The sequence below is a fragment of the Pleurodeles waltl genome, chromosome 8 (assembly GCF_031143425.1).
Source record: "Pleurodeles waltl isolate 20211129_DDA chromosome 8, aPleWal1.hap1.20221129, whole genome shotgun sequence".
NCBI lineage: Eukaryota > Metazoa > Chordata > Amphibia > Caudata > Salamandridae > Pleurodeles > Pleurodeles waltl.
The window spans coordinates 1,329,434,470-1,329,448,665 of NC_090447.1; the positions used below are offsets into that span (position 1 = coordinate 1,329,434,470).

General features: G+C 44.5%; 1 protein-coding gene across 3 annotated transcripts in view; it reads left to right on the plus strand.

The window, feature by feature from the left end:
- SLC35F2 (solute carrier family 35 member F2) overlaps positions 1-14,196 on the plus strand; it is a 336,025-nt gene that overhangs the window by 255,141 nt on the left and 66,688 nt on the right. For all 3 annotated transcript variants that reach the window (XM_069202328.1, XM_069202329.1, XM_069202330.1), the window contains exon 5: positions 9,157-9,313. In XM_069202328.1, coding sequence (XP_069058429.1) covers positions 9,157-9,313 — 157 coding nt within the window. The remainder of the gene's footprint in view (positions 1-9,156; positions 9,314-14,196) is intronic.

Consider the following 14,196-nt stretch of genomic DNA (forward strand, 5'->3'; position numbering starts at 1 on the left):
TCCCACAGAAGGTCTGAGTATGCGTGTACTGCCATCGTTTGTGTATCAGTATGACCTCTGCCTGATCTCATCTACCGCATACCCATGTGGTGTCAGGATAGATCTGTCCTAGCCTCATGAGCTTTTAGGTTGATTCCCTGTGTTCTAAAGTTCTTAAAGTTTTCGGTATGTGTATTCAAATTAGCTTCCATTCTTCCTCAGCGATACCTCTGCCCAGTTCTCTGGCCCTCTTTTTTAATGGTAACCCTAACGGATGTGGTCTCTCCGTTCCAGTAGAATGGAGTATGTATGCACTATCAGACCCTTGCTTGTCTCATATACGCTCAAAAACCTTTCCAGGGGGTGAGAAGCCGTTTTGCCCCTTTCATGTGAATATTATTTGTATATCTCCCAAGTTTTAAGGAGAGAGCGAAATTGCTAAGTTACAGAGATGAGACAGTGTTGATTGTGATGTAAAATAGGACGTTAAGCATTTCTATAAGTTCAGCAATACTATAGGACAATGTCACTGAAAGTATTCCAGTTCAACTGCGATATATGTGTAAGCGTGGATTACCATGGCGATAATCTATGAACGTAGAAGCAGCCTCCATGTAGTTGCTACTACAAAAAGGCTAATCAGAAACCGGGTTGCCTGCTGTTGAAGTTTATCAAGCAAGGTGCAAACTCAAACAGCACACTTATGTTCCAATTTCTGAAAATGTATTGTTGTCTTTTGTCCCTTTGATGAACCCTTTGGGCGTTGTATTGAATGTTGAAATCCAATGGTGCATATTTCTTTAATTATTGCAATAATGGAAAATAATCTTTGGTTCATAGGGCCTGATGAAGGTGGTGTAGAGAACTTAAAATCCACCAAAATGTGCGCAGAACAGTATCGTGGAGATCCCAGATCAAGAGGCAATAATGGAAGACTGAATGAGAATGACATATGCTTAGTGTATTTTAGTGTTGTGAGGTCTGGACATGTGCTGCCGACATGTTGCAGTTGAATGTAGCAGCATAGTACTCACGACGTTGGGCGCTAAATGGAACATGAGCAATAGGTGGAGAAACTGTCTACCAGACACTAACATTATAGCCTGAAGTTAGTGGACTTTAGCATCATATTGTTCTAACTAGCTGTAAGCTGGAGCTATAGATCAGTCTCTTGAGGAATTATTAAATGACTAAGTTATATCACATGAGGTATCCACCAAGGAGTGTCAAAGGCACTGATTTTGTTTTCTGGATCTTCCAGAACACAGCCCGGAAATATGCTTTCTAGACTCCCTGGAACTAAGGAATTTGTCAGTGAGCCAACACACGACAGAAAGCTAGTTGGCCTGCAACCACCTCAAAACCCACTGAGCAGTATATGAGTGAGATGCATTTCAGTTAACAATCAATTCTATGAAATATCACAGGAATGATTAGTGGAATCTAAACCATTTTTCATAATAGAGAGAGACACTCAGCACTAGGAAATAATGGATATATTTTAAAGATTTATTTTGAAATCAAAATCCTATCCTAGTGCATAGAATGTGACTTAAAACTATAATAATGGAAACAAACAGAATTTTACCTACATTACAGAAACGAGAGCAATAAAAATATTGCAATATATTGGTTATGTAATTTTATATTAATCCCACCCTCATCTCTTTGGTTTACTAAGCTAACCTCAGAACTAAAAAGAAAGCCATCTTTGAGTTTCAAAGATGGTTCATGCCCACATACCTGTTATGAATAAGGGGACATGGCCAAGATGTAGCCTAGCAAGGTTGCTTTGCCGTGAAGGTCTGCTTGGGCCCAGGCCCATCTACGTTTATCCTAGTTTACGGAGGCCCACCCTCGGAGGGTAGCGGCTGTCTGAGGTGGATTGACCTGGCCGAGGGCTGTGATCTCATGATGCGCTGCTGCGGACTGAGCTCAAGGAGCTTTGGGGCCTGACCTGTGTGGCTCTCCGGCAAGCAGCACTGTGCAGGTGCCGGTTGCTCCGATAGAGGATAGAGACTCTCCTTCCCCGAAGGGGCAAGCCTGGTAGAGGACCCGCTACTATCTTGCTTGTGCGAGGACTGCGGCAGAGCACTAGTGGTGCGATGGCCCTAGCCCCATGTAGCGCTGAACTGCAGTGAAGAGTGGAGACAGCTGCCATGCTGTGGAGGGCCCATTGAATGGGCTGTGCTGGCAGCGGACTCCGCTGGACTGACGGTAACCGCACTGAGACCAATATGGCTCCAACACTTGAGCAGGACGGGAAGCCTGCGTCGAAGGCCCTGCGGCACCCACTGAGTATTCTGGTCTGCTGGTGGAGGAGTACGCACAGCCCAGGCAGTTGAGGTGCGCCTGAAGGATAAAGACTGAGAGGCTTTCCTCATCACGTACACTCCCCTCCTCTCTTTAGTTTCCTCTTCTCCTGGCACTCCTCAGCTTGCGGTAAGTGAGGGATGCTGAACTAGACCTTAGAGACCTGTTGTGGTAGAGAGATGGCTGGTCAGTAGGCTCTGGTGGCCCCTGATGTTAGCTGGCAGGGAAAAGGGAATGAGCACGCAGCGGTGTGCTGGGATGCCCGCTGGTCCCAGTGAGCTCCCCCTTGGACCGCATTTCTAGGGGCTGGATTTGTGTGACAGTGGCGTGCTGCCTTAGTGAGTTTGTGTGTGATGACTGGAGGCTGCTGCTGATCCTTGAAGTGTCTACTGGCTCCCCCACCCATATCTTTGTGGTTGCTGCACTGTGTCATGGCGAGCAGCTCCTGACTGGGCATGGTCCAACCAAAGACACCCAAACTCTGCTCCATAAAACCATTCTGGATATGTTGGCGGCTCTCCCTGCAGAAATGGATCCGAGCCACCAGCTAGAAACCACTCTGCAGACGCACACACGGATGTTCGACAAGATCCTGCAGGTTATTCATGACTCAGTGACTGCACTGGAGGCTCAACTAGGAGCAATGCAGGTGGAGACTGGCCTGCTGTGAGCGGACCACGCCAAACGGACAGAGTGGAGTCCTTCCTGACCTGAAGGCCCCAGTATGGAACTCTTCTAAGAAGAGTGGCTGACTTCCACGGTCCTGGCGGTCCGTATCTGGACATTTTTCTCCATTGAATGGGCGCATAGGATCCCGGGCCGGCCCTCCTACTACAGATGTTTCGAGCGAAGGGCCCTTGGGACAACAATGGAAATGCTATAACTGCCTTTCCAGACTACACAGCAGAGGTCCAGAAATGGCGCAACACTTTCATGGCTGTCAAGGCATAGCTCCGCAACACAGGCTTGTCCTACCACTGCTCTTCCCAACGAGGCTCGGAGTGGTAGAAGCAGATGGGACTCACTTCTTCTCTTTGCCGAATGAGACCTGGACATGGTTGTTTTCCAAGGGGACGGGTGACCTACCAGAGAGAATGAGCTACTGGGCAGAACCTGGGGTAAGGCCACATTCTTGCCCTACCAGGCAGAACAGGCAGCTACGACGCGATAGCAGTTGGTGGGGGAGGTCTCAATGCATAGTGCAAACAGGTATCAGTTCCTGGCCACAGACATGGATCTAGAGTCACGGCAGGGGGTCCCTGACTTGGTGGCCTCTGAGGTGAACAACCTGGGAAAACCAGAACAATGATGATGGTGCAGTGTTGAGTGCTGAGGGAGGCTACCTTATTGAACATGACTCAGAGGTCTTGTGGTCCCCAGTTGTTTTTTAGAGTATGGGATACACTGCACCAGAAGTCGAACTCTGACTTTGGGCTCAATGTGGCCCAGCTGGGGACTTTGGACTCAGGGCGTCTCTCTTGGCTTGCTGTATCACAGACGTCCGTAAGGACACTATTGGCACTAGGTCAAGAATTTGCCGGTTGACGCTGTAAATAGGGTGTTGTTGCACGATGGATGTTAGTGTCCAAGCCAAAGGATTGGGAGCTATTGTTTTGTTGCAGATATAGGTTTATGTTCTGATGGGGTGGTGCAACATTGGCGGAGGGGGGAGGCTGGTAGGGAGGAACTTTGTGCACTGATTTGCAGGTGCTTGACCTTAATACTGACCTTATATACTATGGCCACAACATACAACTTGCTTACCTGGAACATTAGGGGTATGGCAATGCCCGTGAGACAACACTGGGTGTATGAATACCTCAGATGTAAGCATATCCATACTGCATGAATCCAGGAATGACATCTCATGCAGAGGGAACTGGAGAAGGTGTCTAGGCGCTGGACTAGGCAGGGGTTTGGGACTGGTTACTCTGCTTACGACAGAGAAGTCCTCATCTGGATAGCCCCAGGGGTAACCTTTGTGCACAGTCGAGTGAAAATACACATGGAGTGCTGGTATTTAATGCTGGAGGGGGTACTAGATTGCTGTCCCCTGTCAGTGGTGTCCCTGTATGCCCCCAATAATCTTCAAGTGGAGTTTCTTGGCACCCTGTTTGGCCGACCATGCTCAAAGACCCTCAAGCTCCAGTGTTCTGGGGTGGAGACTTTAACTACTACATACACTGCACAGATGTTGATTGCTCTGTACCACCCTCCCCGGGACACAGGGTATTCACGCAACTGATCACTTTAGACCCTGGACAGAGACAGTGCAGTTGCATCACATATGGTAGTTGGGGCACCCTGCAGACTTGGAATACTCATACTATGCCCCGGATCACCAGATGCACACCAGGCTGGAATATATTTTTGGTAACACTGAGTTGTGTCCCATGGTGGTCAGCTCTGAGTTTAGTATATTAGCATTGTTTGCTGTTCTCATCAGCAGTGGAAGGCAGGCAGATAAGCCCAGCAAGCAGAGACTAAAGATGCCTCCCATTGACCTTTTGCAAAAGTAGGTAATACAAATCTGCATGGCCTGTCTCAGTCTTCTGGAACGAAGTTCCTCTCTCATCCATTACTGTTTTTAACGTATATAGATAAGCTGGTTGGTGTTGAACCTTTTAGAATAAATTATTGTCAGAAAAGGCCTTACTGCGCTTACACTTGTTTTCATTTTGTGAAGTTATTACCTTTAAAAAATAACAATAAATCAAAAATATTAACTTCCATATAAACTTGTTCGTAACTCAAAAACAATTTTCAGACGAAATACTATGAATATATTCAAGCATATTTGATGATATCATTGCAGTAAGTGCATTCTGAATAATCAACATATATAATTTAAGAAGGGGGGATTCTTAAACTGGAAAAACAAGATAATTGTAACAGTACTTAACTTGGTGCACTTTTAAGTAGTCAGCCACGTGACTTGTGGGGACCTTCAAAATAGGTGAAAGTGCAGCCTACATGCGTGGGATATATTGGGATCCAGTTAGAGAAAGAGCTAGACTGTCATTGTTGCACCTAGCCTTTTTGCAGGATCATCCCCAGTCTTTTTGCCTCCTTCCTCTTAATTTTTCTGACCAGTGTTTGTTGGCTTTAGCACTCTGGGCACTTTACCACTGCTAATCAGTGCTAAAATGCATATGCTTTCTGTATAAATTGTATTGTTGATTGTTTTATTCCTGATTGGCATATTTGATTTACTAGTGACGAGTGGCAAAATTGCACTGTAGGTGCCCAGGCCCTGTAAATCAAATGCTACTAGTGGCCTGCAGCAGTGGTTGTGCCACTCACATTAGTAGCCCTGTAAACATGGCTCAGACCTGCCACTGCAGTGTCTGTGTGTGCAGTTTTAAACTGCCAATTCAACCTGGCAATGGCATATTTGATTTACTAGAAAATCCCTAGAAAATTGCACTATAGGTGCCCAGGGCCTGTAAATCAAATGCTACTAGTGGCCTGCAGCAGTGGTTGTGCCACTCACATTAGTAGCCCTGTAAACATGGCTCAGAACTGCCACTGCAGTGTCTGTGTGTGCAGTTTTAAACTGCCAATTCAACCAGGCAAGTGTACCCACTTGCCAGGCCTGAACCTTCCCTTTTGGTACATGTAAGGCACCCCTAAGGTAGGCTCTAGGTAGCTCCCTGGACAGGGAGCAGTGTATTTAAAAGGTAGGTGTGTTTTACATCTCCTAACATTGAAATACTGCCAAATTCAGGTTTCACTGTTGCAAGACCTATCTCCCTCACAGGTTAACATGGGGGCTGATTTTAAATAACTTTAAAGCGCAGATTCCCTTTGAGGGCAGATAGAAAAATGGAGTATGGGATCTCTGCACTCACAATTTTAGAATACATCTTTTAGTGAAGTTGGTTTTTAGATTGTGAGTTTGAAAATGCCACTTTTAGAAAGTAGGCATTTCCTTGCTTAAACCATTCTGTGACTCTGCCTGTTTGTGGCTTCGCCGTCTGGGTCAGTTTGACAGTTGGGCTGTTTACACCTCTTCTCTAGACTGTAACACAAAGGGAGTTGGGGAGTAGCCTGCGTATCCTGATGATATATCTGAGCTGGAGTGGAGGGAGGAGTGGTCACTTACACCTGAAAGGACTGTGCCTGCCCTCACACAGTGCAGCCTCCCACCCCCAGGTGTGTGTCTGGGGCCTGGCCTGGACAAGGAAGAATCTTGCAAACACTTGAGACTTTGCTTTGAAGTTTGCCAACTTCAAAGGCAGAAAGGGGTATAGATATTGGACCCAAAACCCCAGACTTTTAGAATCTATCTGGAATAAAGAGGAAACTCTGCCTGGAGAAGAGCTGAAGGAGGAGTACTGTCCTTTTGCTGTGTTGCTTTGCTGGACTGGCCTGCAGTTGCTGCTTTTGCCTGAAAACAGTGCAAAGGGTGAACTTTGATGTGTGTCCTGCTTGAGAAAGTTCTCCAAGGGCTTGGTGTAGAACTTGCCTCCTGTTGGAAGTCTCAGGGACACCAAAGACTTCAGTTTCCTCAACCTGCAGCACTGGGAACTGTGTGTTTTGTGCTGGTCAAGAGGAGAAACCACCCCAACGCTGCTGGTCTCCACCAAGACCTGCCGCCACCGCACTGCACCGCAACCCTGGTCTCACCGACACCGTCATCAGACGACCTCAACGAGCTGCTGCTCTCTCTGCAACCTGTGGACCCCTCACTCCAGCATCGTCTTGCTCACACTGCAGCCTGGGCGCTTCCCAACTACACTGCTCCTGTTGACACCGGCACTGCTGCCTGCACCGTGGCCTGTGGACATAGCTCGTGAGATACACGTAGCACCGTCCCATACCGCACCGCAGCCCCGGTCCACCGACGCAAGCACCATCGACTCCAATTGTGGTCACCAAGCATCCCTGCCTGCACCGTGGCCTATGGACACAACTTGTGAGGGTCACAAAGCCCCATCCCGCACCGGCAGCTTGGGCCTACCAGTGACAGAGCTTCAGCAATGACGATGCAGCTGCTTGCACTGTGACCTGGTGACAAACGCACGTCACACCCACCGCTTCACACCGCAGCCTTAGTCTTGACCGACGCCGATGGACGCCGTCACCGAGCCGCTGCCTGCACTGTGACCTGTGGGCACCTCATGTCACATCGTCCTGCTTCTCACTGCAGCCCGACGCCATCCACACCAGCGCTCCTGACTTCATCAGCCTGGAGTTAGATCTGCAACGTCTCTGACTTCAAGGGCCCAATGACTCCCACACCGACTCCGGAACCGTCACCGCGACACCACTCTCCGGAGCTCTCCGCGAGGATCACAACGCCCTACAATTCCAAAGGTACTGTTTGCGGGTCTTCCCGACACCGTAGCTAGCCCGCGACACTGCAGCCAGCCTGAACTGTTGGTTTTATTGATCTCGACGCCGTGAGTAAATGTTGCAGAATTCATATTTTATTACTATTTGTTGGATTTTTATCGTATTCGGTCTTGTTTTATATAGATAAATATTGGCTATTTTTCTAAAACTTGTGTGTTGTGTCCATTTGTAGTGTTTTCACTGTGTTACTGTGTGCTATGTGCAAATGCTTTACACATTGCTTCTGAGATAAGCCTGTCTGCTCGTGTCAAGCTACCAAGTGGGTGAGCAGGGGTTATCTGAGGGGGGATCTCCCTTATCCTGACTAGAGTGAGGGTCCCCACTTGGACATGGTGCAAACCGACTGCCAACTAGAGACCCCATTTCTAACAGTCATCCTTTGAGAGGAAGTGCTGGTTAGCCGTAAGATAGCATAACCACAGACATTATATTGAAAGGTTTGTGGGTGCGCCCATGAGAAGTTAAGACCACCTTGCAGATGATATTGTAGGTATTATATGAGGGGTTTTGTGTAGGGGTTTTGACCCTAGGGGCCACCGGTCCCTAACAAGAAGACTTTTTTTTACCTCTCCCCCCTTCACATTGACTCCCAGACTGAATGCCATTAGAGGAGGAATTAAGTAGAGGTCAAGGGAGGAAGGGCAGCGAGGGAAATGCTCTTGTGACCTCGACTAGGACAGTGACTCCATTGAGGGGCTGGTCGAAGCTTTGAGCTGTGAAGGGGGCAGAAGGGACACCTGCAAGGAAACTGAGGCAAGAGCGGCAGAAACAGATGCCCGGGTGCAGAGTTGCAAAGTGTGTTTGCCTGCAGGAATGCGTCTTAAAATTAAGTAATAAATGGCAAATGCAAAATAAATGTAATGATTATGGCAACAGTAATTACAAATTGCCGTCTACAGTACTTAGCCAGGCCCCTGCACATAGGAGGCACACGAGTTTCGAGATGTTTGCAGTGGAGCTCTCATGCTTGATTTCACCCATCTGATGGGAAAGGGAAGATCTACTCAGCGCACAAAACGTAACACTTGTCTGTAACGCAAAACTACATTGAAGAAGCAAAGACTTGTTTCTAAAATGCAGTTATGTTAAGTTCCCAAATCAATGTATTATCTTTGTAGGGCTAGATTCACAAAGATATGTTCTATAGTAAGTTCGTAGTGTTCCCCAGCCTTACAGAGAATGCATACATTTGCACTTCATCAGATCTGGAGATACCTTGAGGCTCTTTAAGATGCCTATGGACAAAAATTGTGGAAGTCATTTGCACACAAGCACTTCACAGGCATTGGCGCACTTCCAATGCAAACCTTAATGAATACAATGAATGTAAATCATAAATCTATGAGCAGCTCCATATTTAACCGTCAGACCCATAATCTAGTTGTAAGAGTTTGTTGATACGTAGTCCTTTTTTACGTAATACATGAAATCCCGCATAAAGGTTTTAGTTAGGTTAAAAACATGTATTTTGCATTGACGCATTTGTGTGGATTTTTTCTTTTGTAGCAAGCGACATGCTGATTGGTGATGGCCTCGTCTTGCTCGGTGCCTGCCTGTATGCCGTGTCTAATGTATGCGAAGAGTACATTGTAAAGAACTTGAGCAGAGAAGAGTTCCTGGGAATGGTGGGTTTGTTTGGGACCTTTGTCAGTGGCTTGCAGCTGTAAGTATTTTTGCATGTGTCTAAATATCACCTTTGTGTATGTTTCTTTGTACCGTGATGCTTTTTCTTTTCAAAATCCAGGCACGTTTTCTTGACAAAAAACACAGAAAGGCACATTCGTTTTCACTTATTGCATTGATCAGTGCCACAGTAATGTAGATTTGAGGTCTGTGGTTAGCCAAGACCTTTCGCTTTTATTAAAATTGTATGGATAATGTACGTACTGCTAATGATTTTCAGCCTGCTCTGTTCACTAATTCACATTTTCTCTGGCTACTACAGTATGCAGCATGGGACAGTACGTCAGCCCACTAAATGCACTGTGATTGATGTTATTTCACCCTTTCACAAGGAGCAGGTGATAGAGCGTTCCGTATTAGTAATTTACCTGTACTTGGACGCTCTTTAGGCCGATGAATCTTTTGGCTAAGTGGGACTCTCTTCACCCGAGATCAGTCAATTTAATCAAATCAATAATCAATAACGAACATAAGCAATGCCCTGATCAACATAACACTTAACAATTAATCCAGAATACATTTCGGCGAACCCTGACCTTTCAGTCAGGAATAACCACACCAGTTTGTTCAAAGTTAATGAATTTATTTCCCTATATTAACAAAGCTAGCACAATATAGATGTGTCTTAACACCAAATGATAAACATAAATGAACATTAATAGCTGTCCATATCGACGAAACAGGTGCAATCTATGCAGCATTTGAATAACAAGGCATTCGATAATAGCAATGCAAATCACTAGAACTATAATCTGTAAAGGGCTAATTGCATACATTTAGTCAGCATAACAAGGTCTCAAATTGCATTGTGCAACAAAAGGAATCCTCGTCTACCTCAAATTAGCATCGGCATGTGGGACTTCATGCAAAAACAATTTAGCAACATTAATTTGGAAAACTCCTAACTAGGGCTCTTATCAAAATCAGCAGTTGGTTACCTAAGAGAAACACAATGCAATTGTACAATGTCCTTTCATATTTACCAATTACAATCAGCATTCAAGGAAGTCTTCGTCTCACAGGTACCGTTTCTCGATCAGCATGGGACGGGGCAAAGGGGCAGAGGTGGACGGGGCAATTGCCTCACGGCGGCAAGATAAACTACTACTTCATGCAAAGGGACACATCAAAGTTAAAGTCTCTAGGGTAAGAATCATTTAAGTCTCTTTCTCTCGATTAGAGAAAGCATCAAAGTCTCTTTCAAAATGGCGTCGCAGCAAGATGGGCCATAATAGCTGCAAAATGGCGCAATGGGTGCAATGTCGGGTAATAGCTGGTAATGGCTGGTAATGGCTACCTTCTTCTCGTACACCTGGTTTAAATAGACAACAGTTCAAATCCAGTAGGGTCTTCCATTGGAGGGTTCATAGGTTAGCTTCAAATTGTCCAATCAAAAACAACAGTTCTCAAGCTTTTACTTAAGCATACATTATCCTTGGAGACGGGTATGCAAGTTGCAACATTTTATACCAATTAACTCACTTTCAGAGCTTCCATTGTCCCCACCTGCAGATTGACCTTGGAGCAAAGAGAAAAATGCCAGGCTGGCACGAAACCTTAAGATAAGCATGTGAACGTTCTCAGTGGAAAAGTACAGCTTCAAGCAAAAATACACGTTTAATAGCACATTGGAAAAATACGAGCATCTAAATCGTGAGACCAGGCAACTAGGCCGAAGCCTGCACTAAAGTAATGCTAAGCTAAAACATTTCAAACAAGCAAATCATAGCACAAGTTTATGATTATGTCGGATTAGTGCAATTCTAATACATCACGTTATATATGAAGCACGCTTATAAATGTTGGCAAACTACTCTGAGGGCACATTTTGTCCCCGTACAATCTTTATTAATTCGGTTAAAGTCACACATGATTATTGCAGCACTACGTTTAAGCACTAATAAATGTAAAACCTTCATTCCAGCTTCATCAATCCCTCCTCTGATGACTACTTGTCATCACACAAACTATTCCCACAAATTTTATTCCATTAAAATTCTGTCAGTTCTCTTTTCCTTTTAATTCCCCTAGTTTTCGCTTTGTATTCTTCTGCCATTCTTTTCATCATTTTCTCTTCCTTCCTTCTTTTAATTCTTTCCATGATCATTAATATTCCCCTTTTTATTCCCCAAATTCCAAATATGCAAATCAGTACTATTAAAATTCCCTGTATTATTTTTAGTAATATTCCATTCCAAATTCCACCAATCCAATTTCCCACTGAAGCAAGTCCTTTTCCAACCTTCTCCCACACTCCTGGTTCTTTCAATTCCTTCAAGTCTGCACTCTCTTTTGTTAGATTAGCAAGCATTGTTTTAATTTTCACACTGTTGTCGGGAATATACGTGCAACAGTGTCGTGCACCAAGCATTTTGCAAACGCCGCCATCCTTTGCTAAAAGAATGTCTAAGGCAAGCCTGTTTTGAAGAGTCATAGCTCTTTCCGCTGCAAGTTCAGCATCTATCAGGATTATAGCACCTGAAAACTTTGTCAACATGTTATCCACTATAGTAGACAACTTTCTTATTTTGATGGAATTCAGCACAACTCCCAACGAAGGAATCATGGCTCCAAATATATCTCCTACCATAGCAGCTGCGGTCTCTCTTTTCTGGATACGATGGGATCCAGATGTCTTTGGAATCATCGATAAGTCATCCAGTTGATAAACCTTTGGGAACACTATACCCAAATAACATCTCCCCCGCCATCCCTTTGGAAGACGATAATAGGCATTATACCCACAAATGTAATATACACCTGGTACGACAGGGTCAAGTCCGTTCATCATGAATGTCCATTTGGCCTTAAAGATGAACGTATGTTTACACTCACTCGCTCCTACAAAAATGTTTTCATAAGATTCACCTCGATATATACAAAATTTCCCTACATGCCAAGCATCTAAAGCTATTCTCCCCTGTGTCTTTATTGCGGCAAAATCATAATTATCTACTGAAGTCCTCTTATGTAGCTCTTTTTCTAATTTCGCATTCATTTGTGCCCTTCTATCATCTGTGCGATCTAAAAAGCTTATTTCTACTGCAGAGAGGGAGCAGGTAAGATTCTCCCTATGAGCGTGAGCCGTTTCAAAAGGTTGCATTGGCTCGAAAAATTCTCTCATTATTTTTGCATCCCAATCTTTAGCAATCTGGCTTAGCTGCGTGATTATAGGAACATATGCAAAGGTAACATCATAATTTGAGTAAAAATACTGTATGTTGGTTTGACCATAAAATCTAGACATTACTATACTACATGTAATCCCGTATGTAAGAGGCATGTGGTGATAAGTCACCCCTTCCTTTACTGATGTCGGTATCTGTGTACACACATAACAATCTTTCGCATCCATAGTCTCAACATATTCTGTTAGCAAGCGATAGAAAACATTATACGAAAGTTCTTTCTTATCATGCAAGTGTCTCTCATCTAATTCTAGTCTCTTCAATGCTGTTAGTTCAGTGACAGTAACAGGAGCAAAAGTAGAAGCATCAATTTTCTCATTCTCACCCTTACCATGCATTCCAAGCACGATTGCCATTATTATTAGTACACATGCAATTACCAAGCCTACACACACATATTTACAATATTTCTTTCTACTGTTTTGCGTCATGATCTGTATAGAATCAGAGAGCTAGAAGCACCTATAAAGAAACTATTTAGCAATTCAGTTACAAAGCTGAACGAGCGCAATGTTCACACAGTTTTCTTCAAGAGGCCAGTCACTTATCGGTTAGCAGCATTTGTCTCAATTCGGCAATAACTCTGTCTCAATTCGGCAATAACTCGTTTTTTTTTTTTTTGTTTTTTTTTTTTTTGTTTTTTTTTTTTTTTTCAGTTAGCACGTTGTCTCAAATCGTGTTTAAGAGTCAATCAGGTTTTCAAAGTCTTATCAAGTTAGCAAATGTCTCATCCGGTTTAGCAATGTCTCAGCTGGTTGTTTGTATCACGTTAGATTGTAGCAAGCAATATCATTTATTACCCTTTCAATCGACAGAGTCCATAAAACTTTTCTTTTCTATTGGTATCTCTTCTTCTTCGTTCTCGAGGCTAAGAGATACAAATTCGTCAGTCCAATCGTCATTGACTACATATGCCCATTCTGGACCGGAATATCTCCTGTTTGGTATCCTTTTCCTTTTCAATTTTGCTTCTCTTTTCGATTCTGCCTCGCTGGTACTTTCCTCTTTGGCCAAGTCTTTTCCTTCACTTGAGGATGGTACCACAACAGTTACTTCCTTTCTTTTCTCTTTCACTTTTGGCCTTTCTCCGTCATTCAAATTTTCTTTAGTCCTTTGTTTTATTGGTGATATACTTAGTCTCCTCTTTGCACCGTGTCCATTTGATGGACCTGCGACCTTTTCTGTGGAAGCTTGAACTGTTTAGTTCTGTTCTGCCTTGTCCCCTCCTTCTGGGGAATCAATCACGTTCTCCCTTTCTTTTTCTGTATCGTCTGCTTCTGGGAAAGCCCTCCTCTGATCAGGCTCTCCTGCTTTTTCACCTCTTTCGAGCCCTTTGTCACCGTTACTTTCTTCAGACTCTTTATCACTTTCAGCTGCTTCAGGCTCTTTGTCACCTTCAGCTGCTTCAGGCTCTTTGCTACCCTCAGCTGCTTCAGGTTCTTTGTCACCTTCAGCTGCTTCGTCACTGTCTGAGCTTTCTCCTTGGTCTTCCCCAAGTGAGTCTGTTGCTTCGTCCCCAGAGAATATTTCTCTCTCTCCTGTTTCTGCCGGTTCGCTTTCAGTTTGGTTTTGCTCTGTCTCAGCACTCAGCACTGTCTTATCGGGCACTGGTAGTTTCAGTGCTTCAACTTCCTCATCTGTGGGACACAACACTTTCTTTGTGTGACTGGCGTGA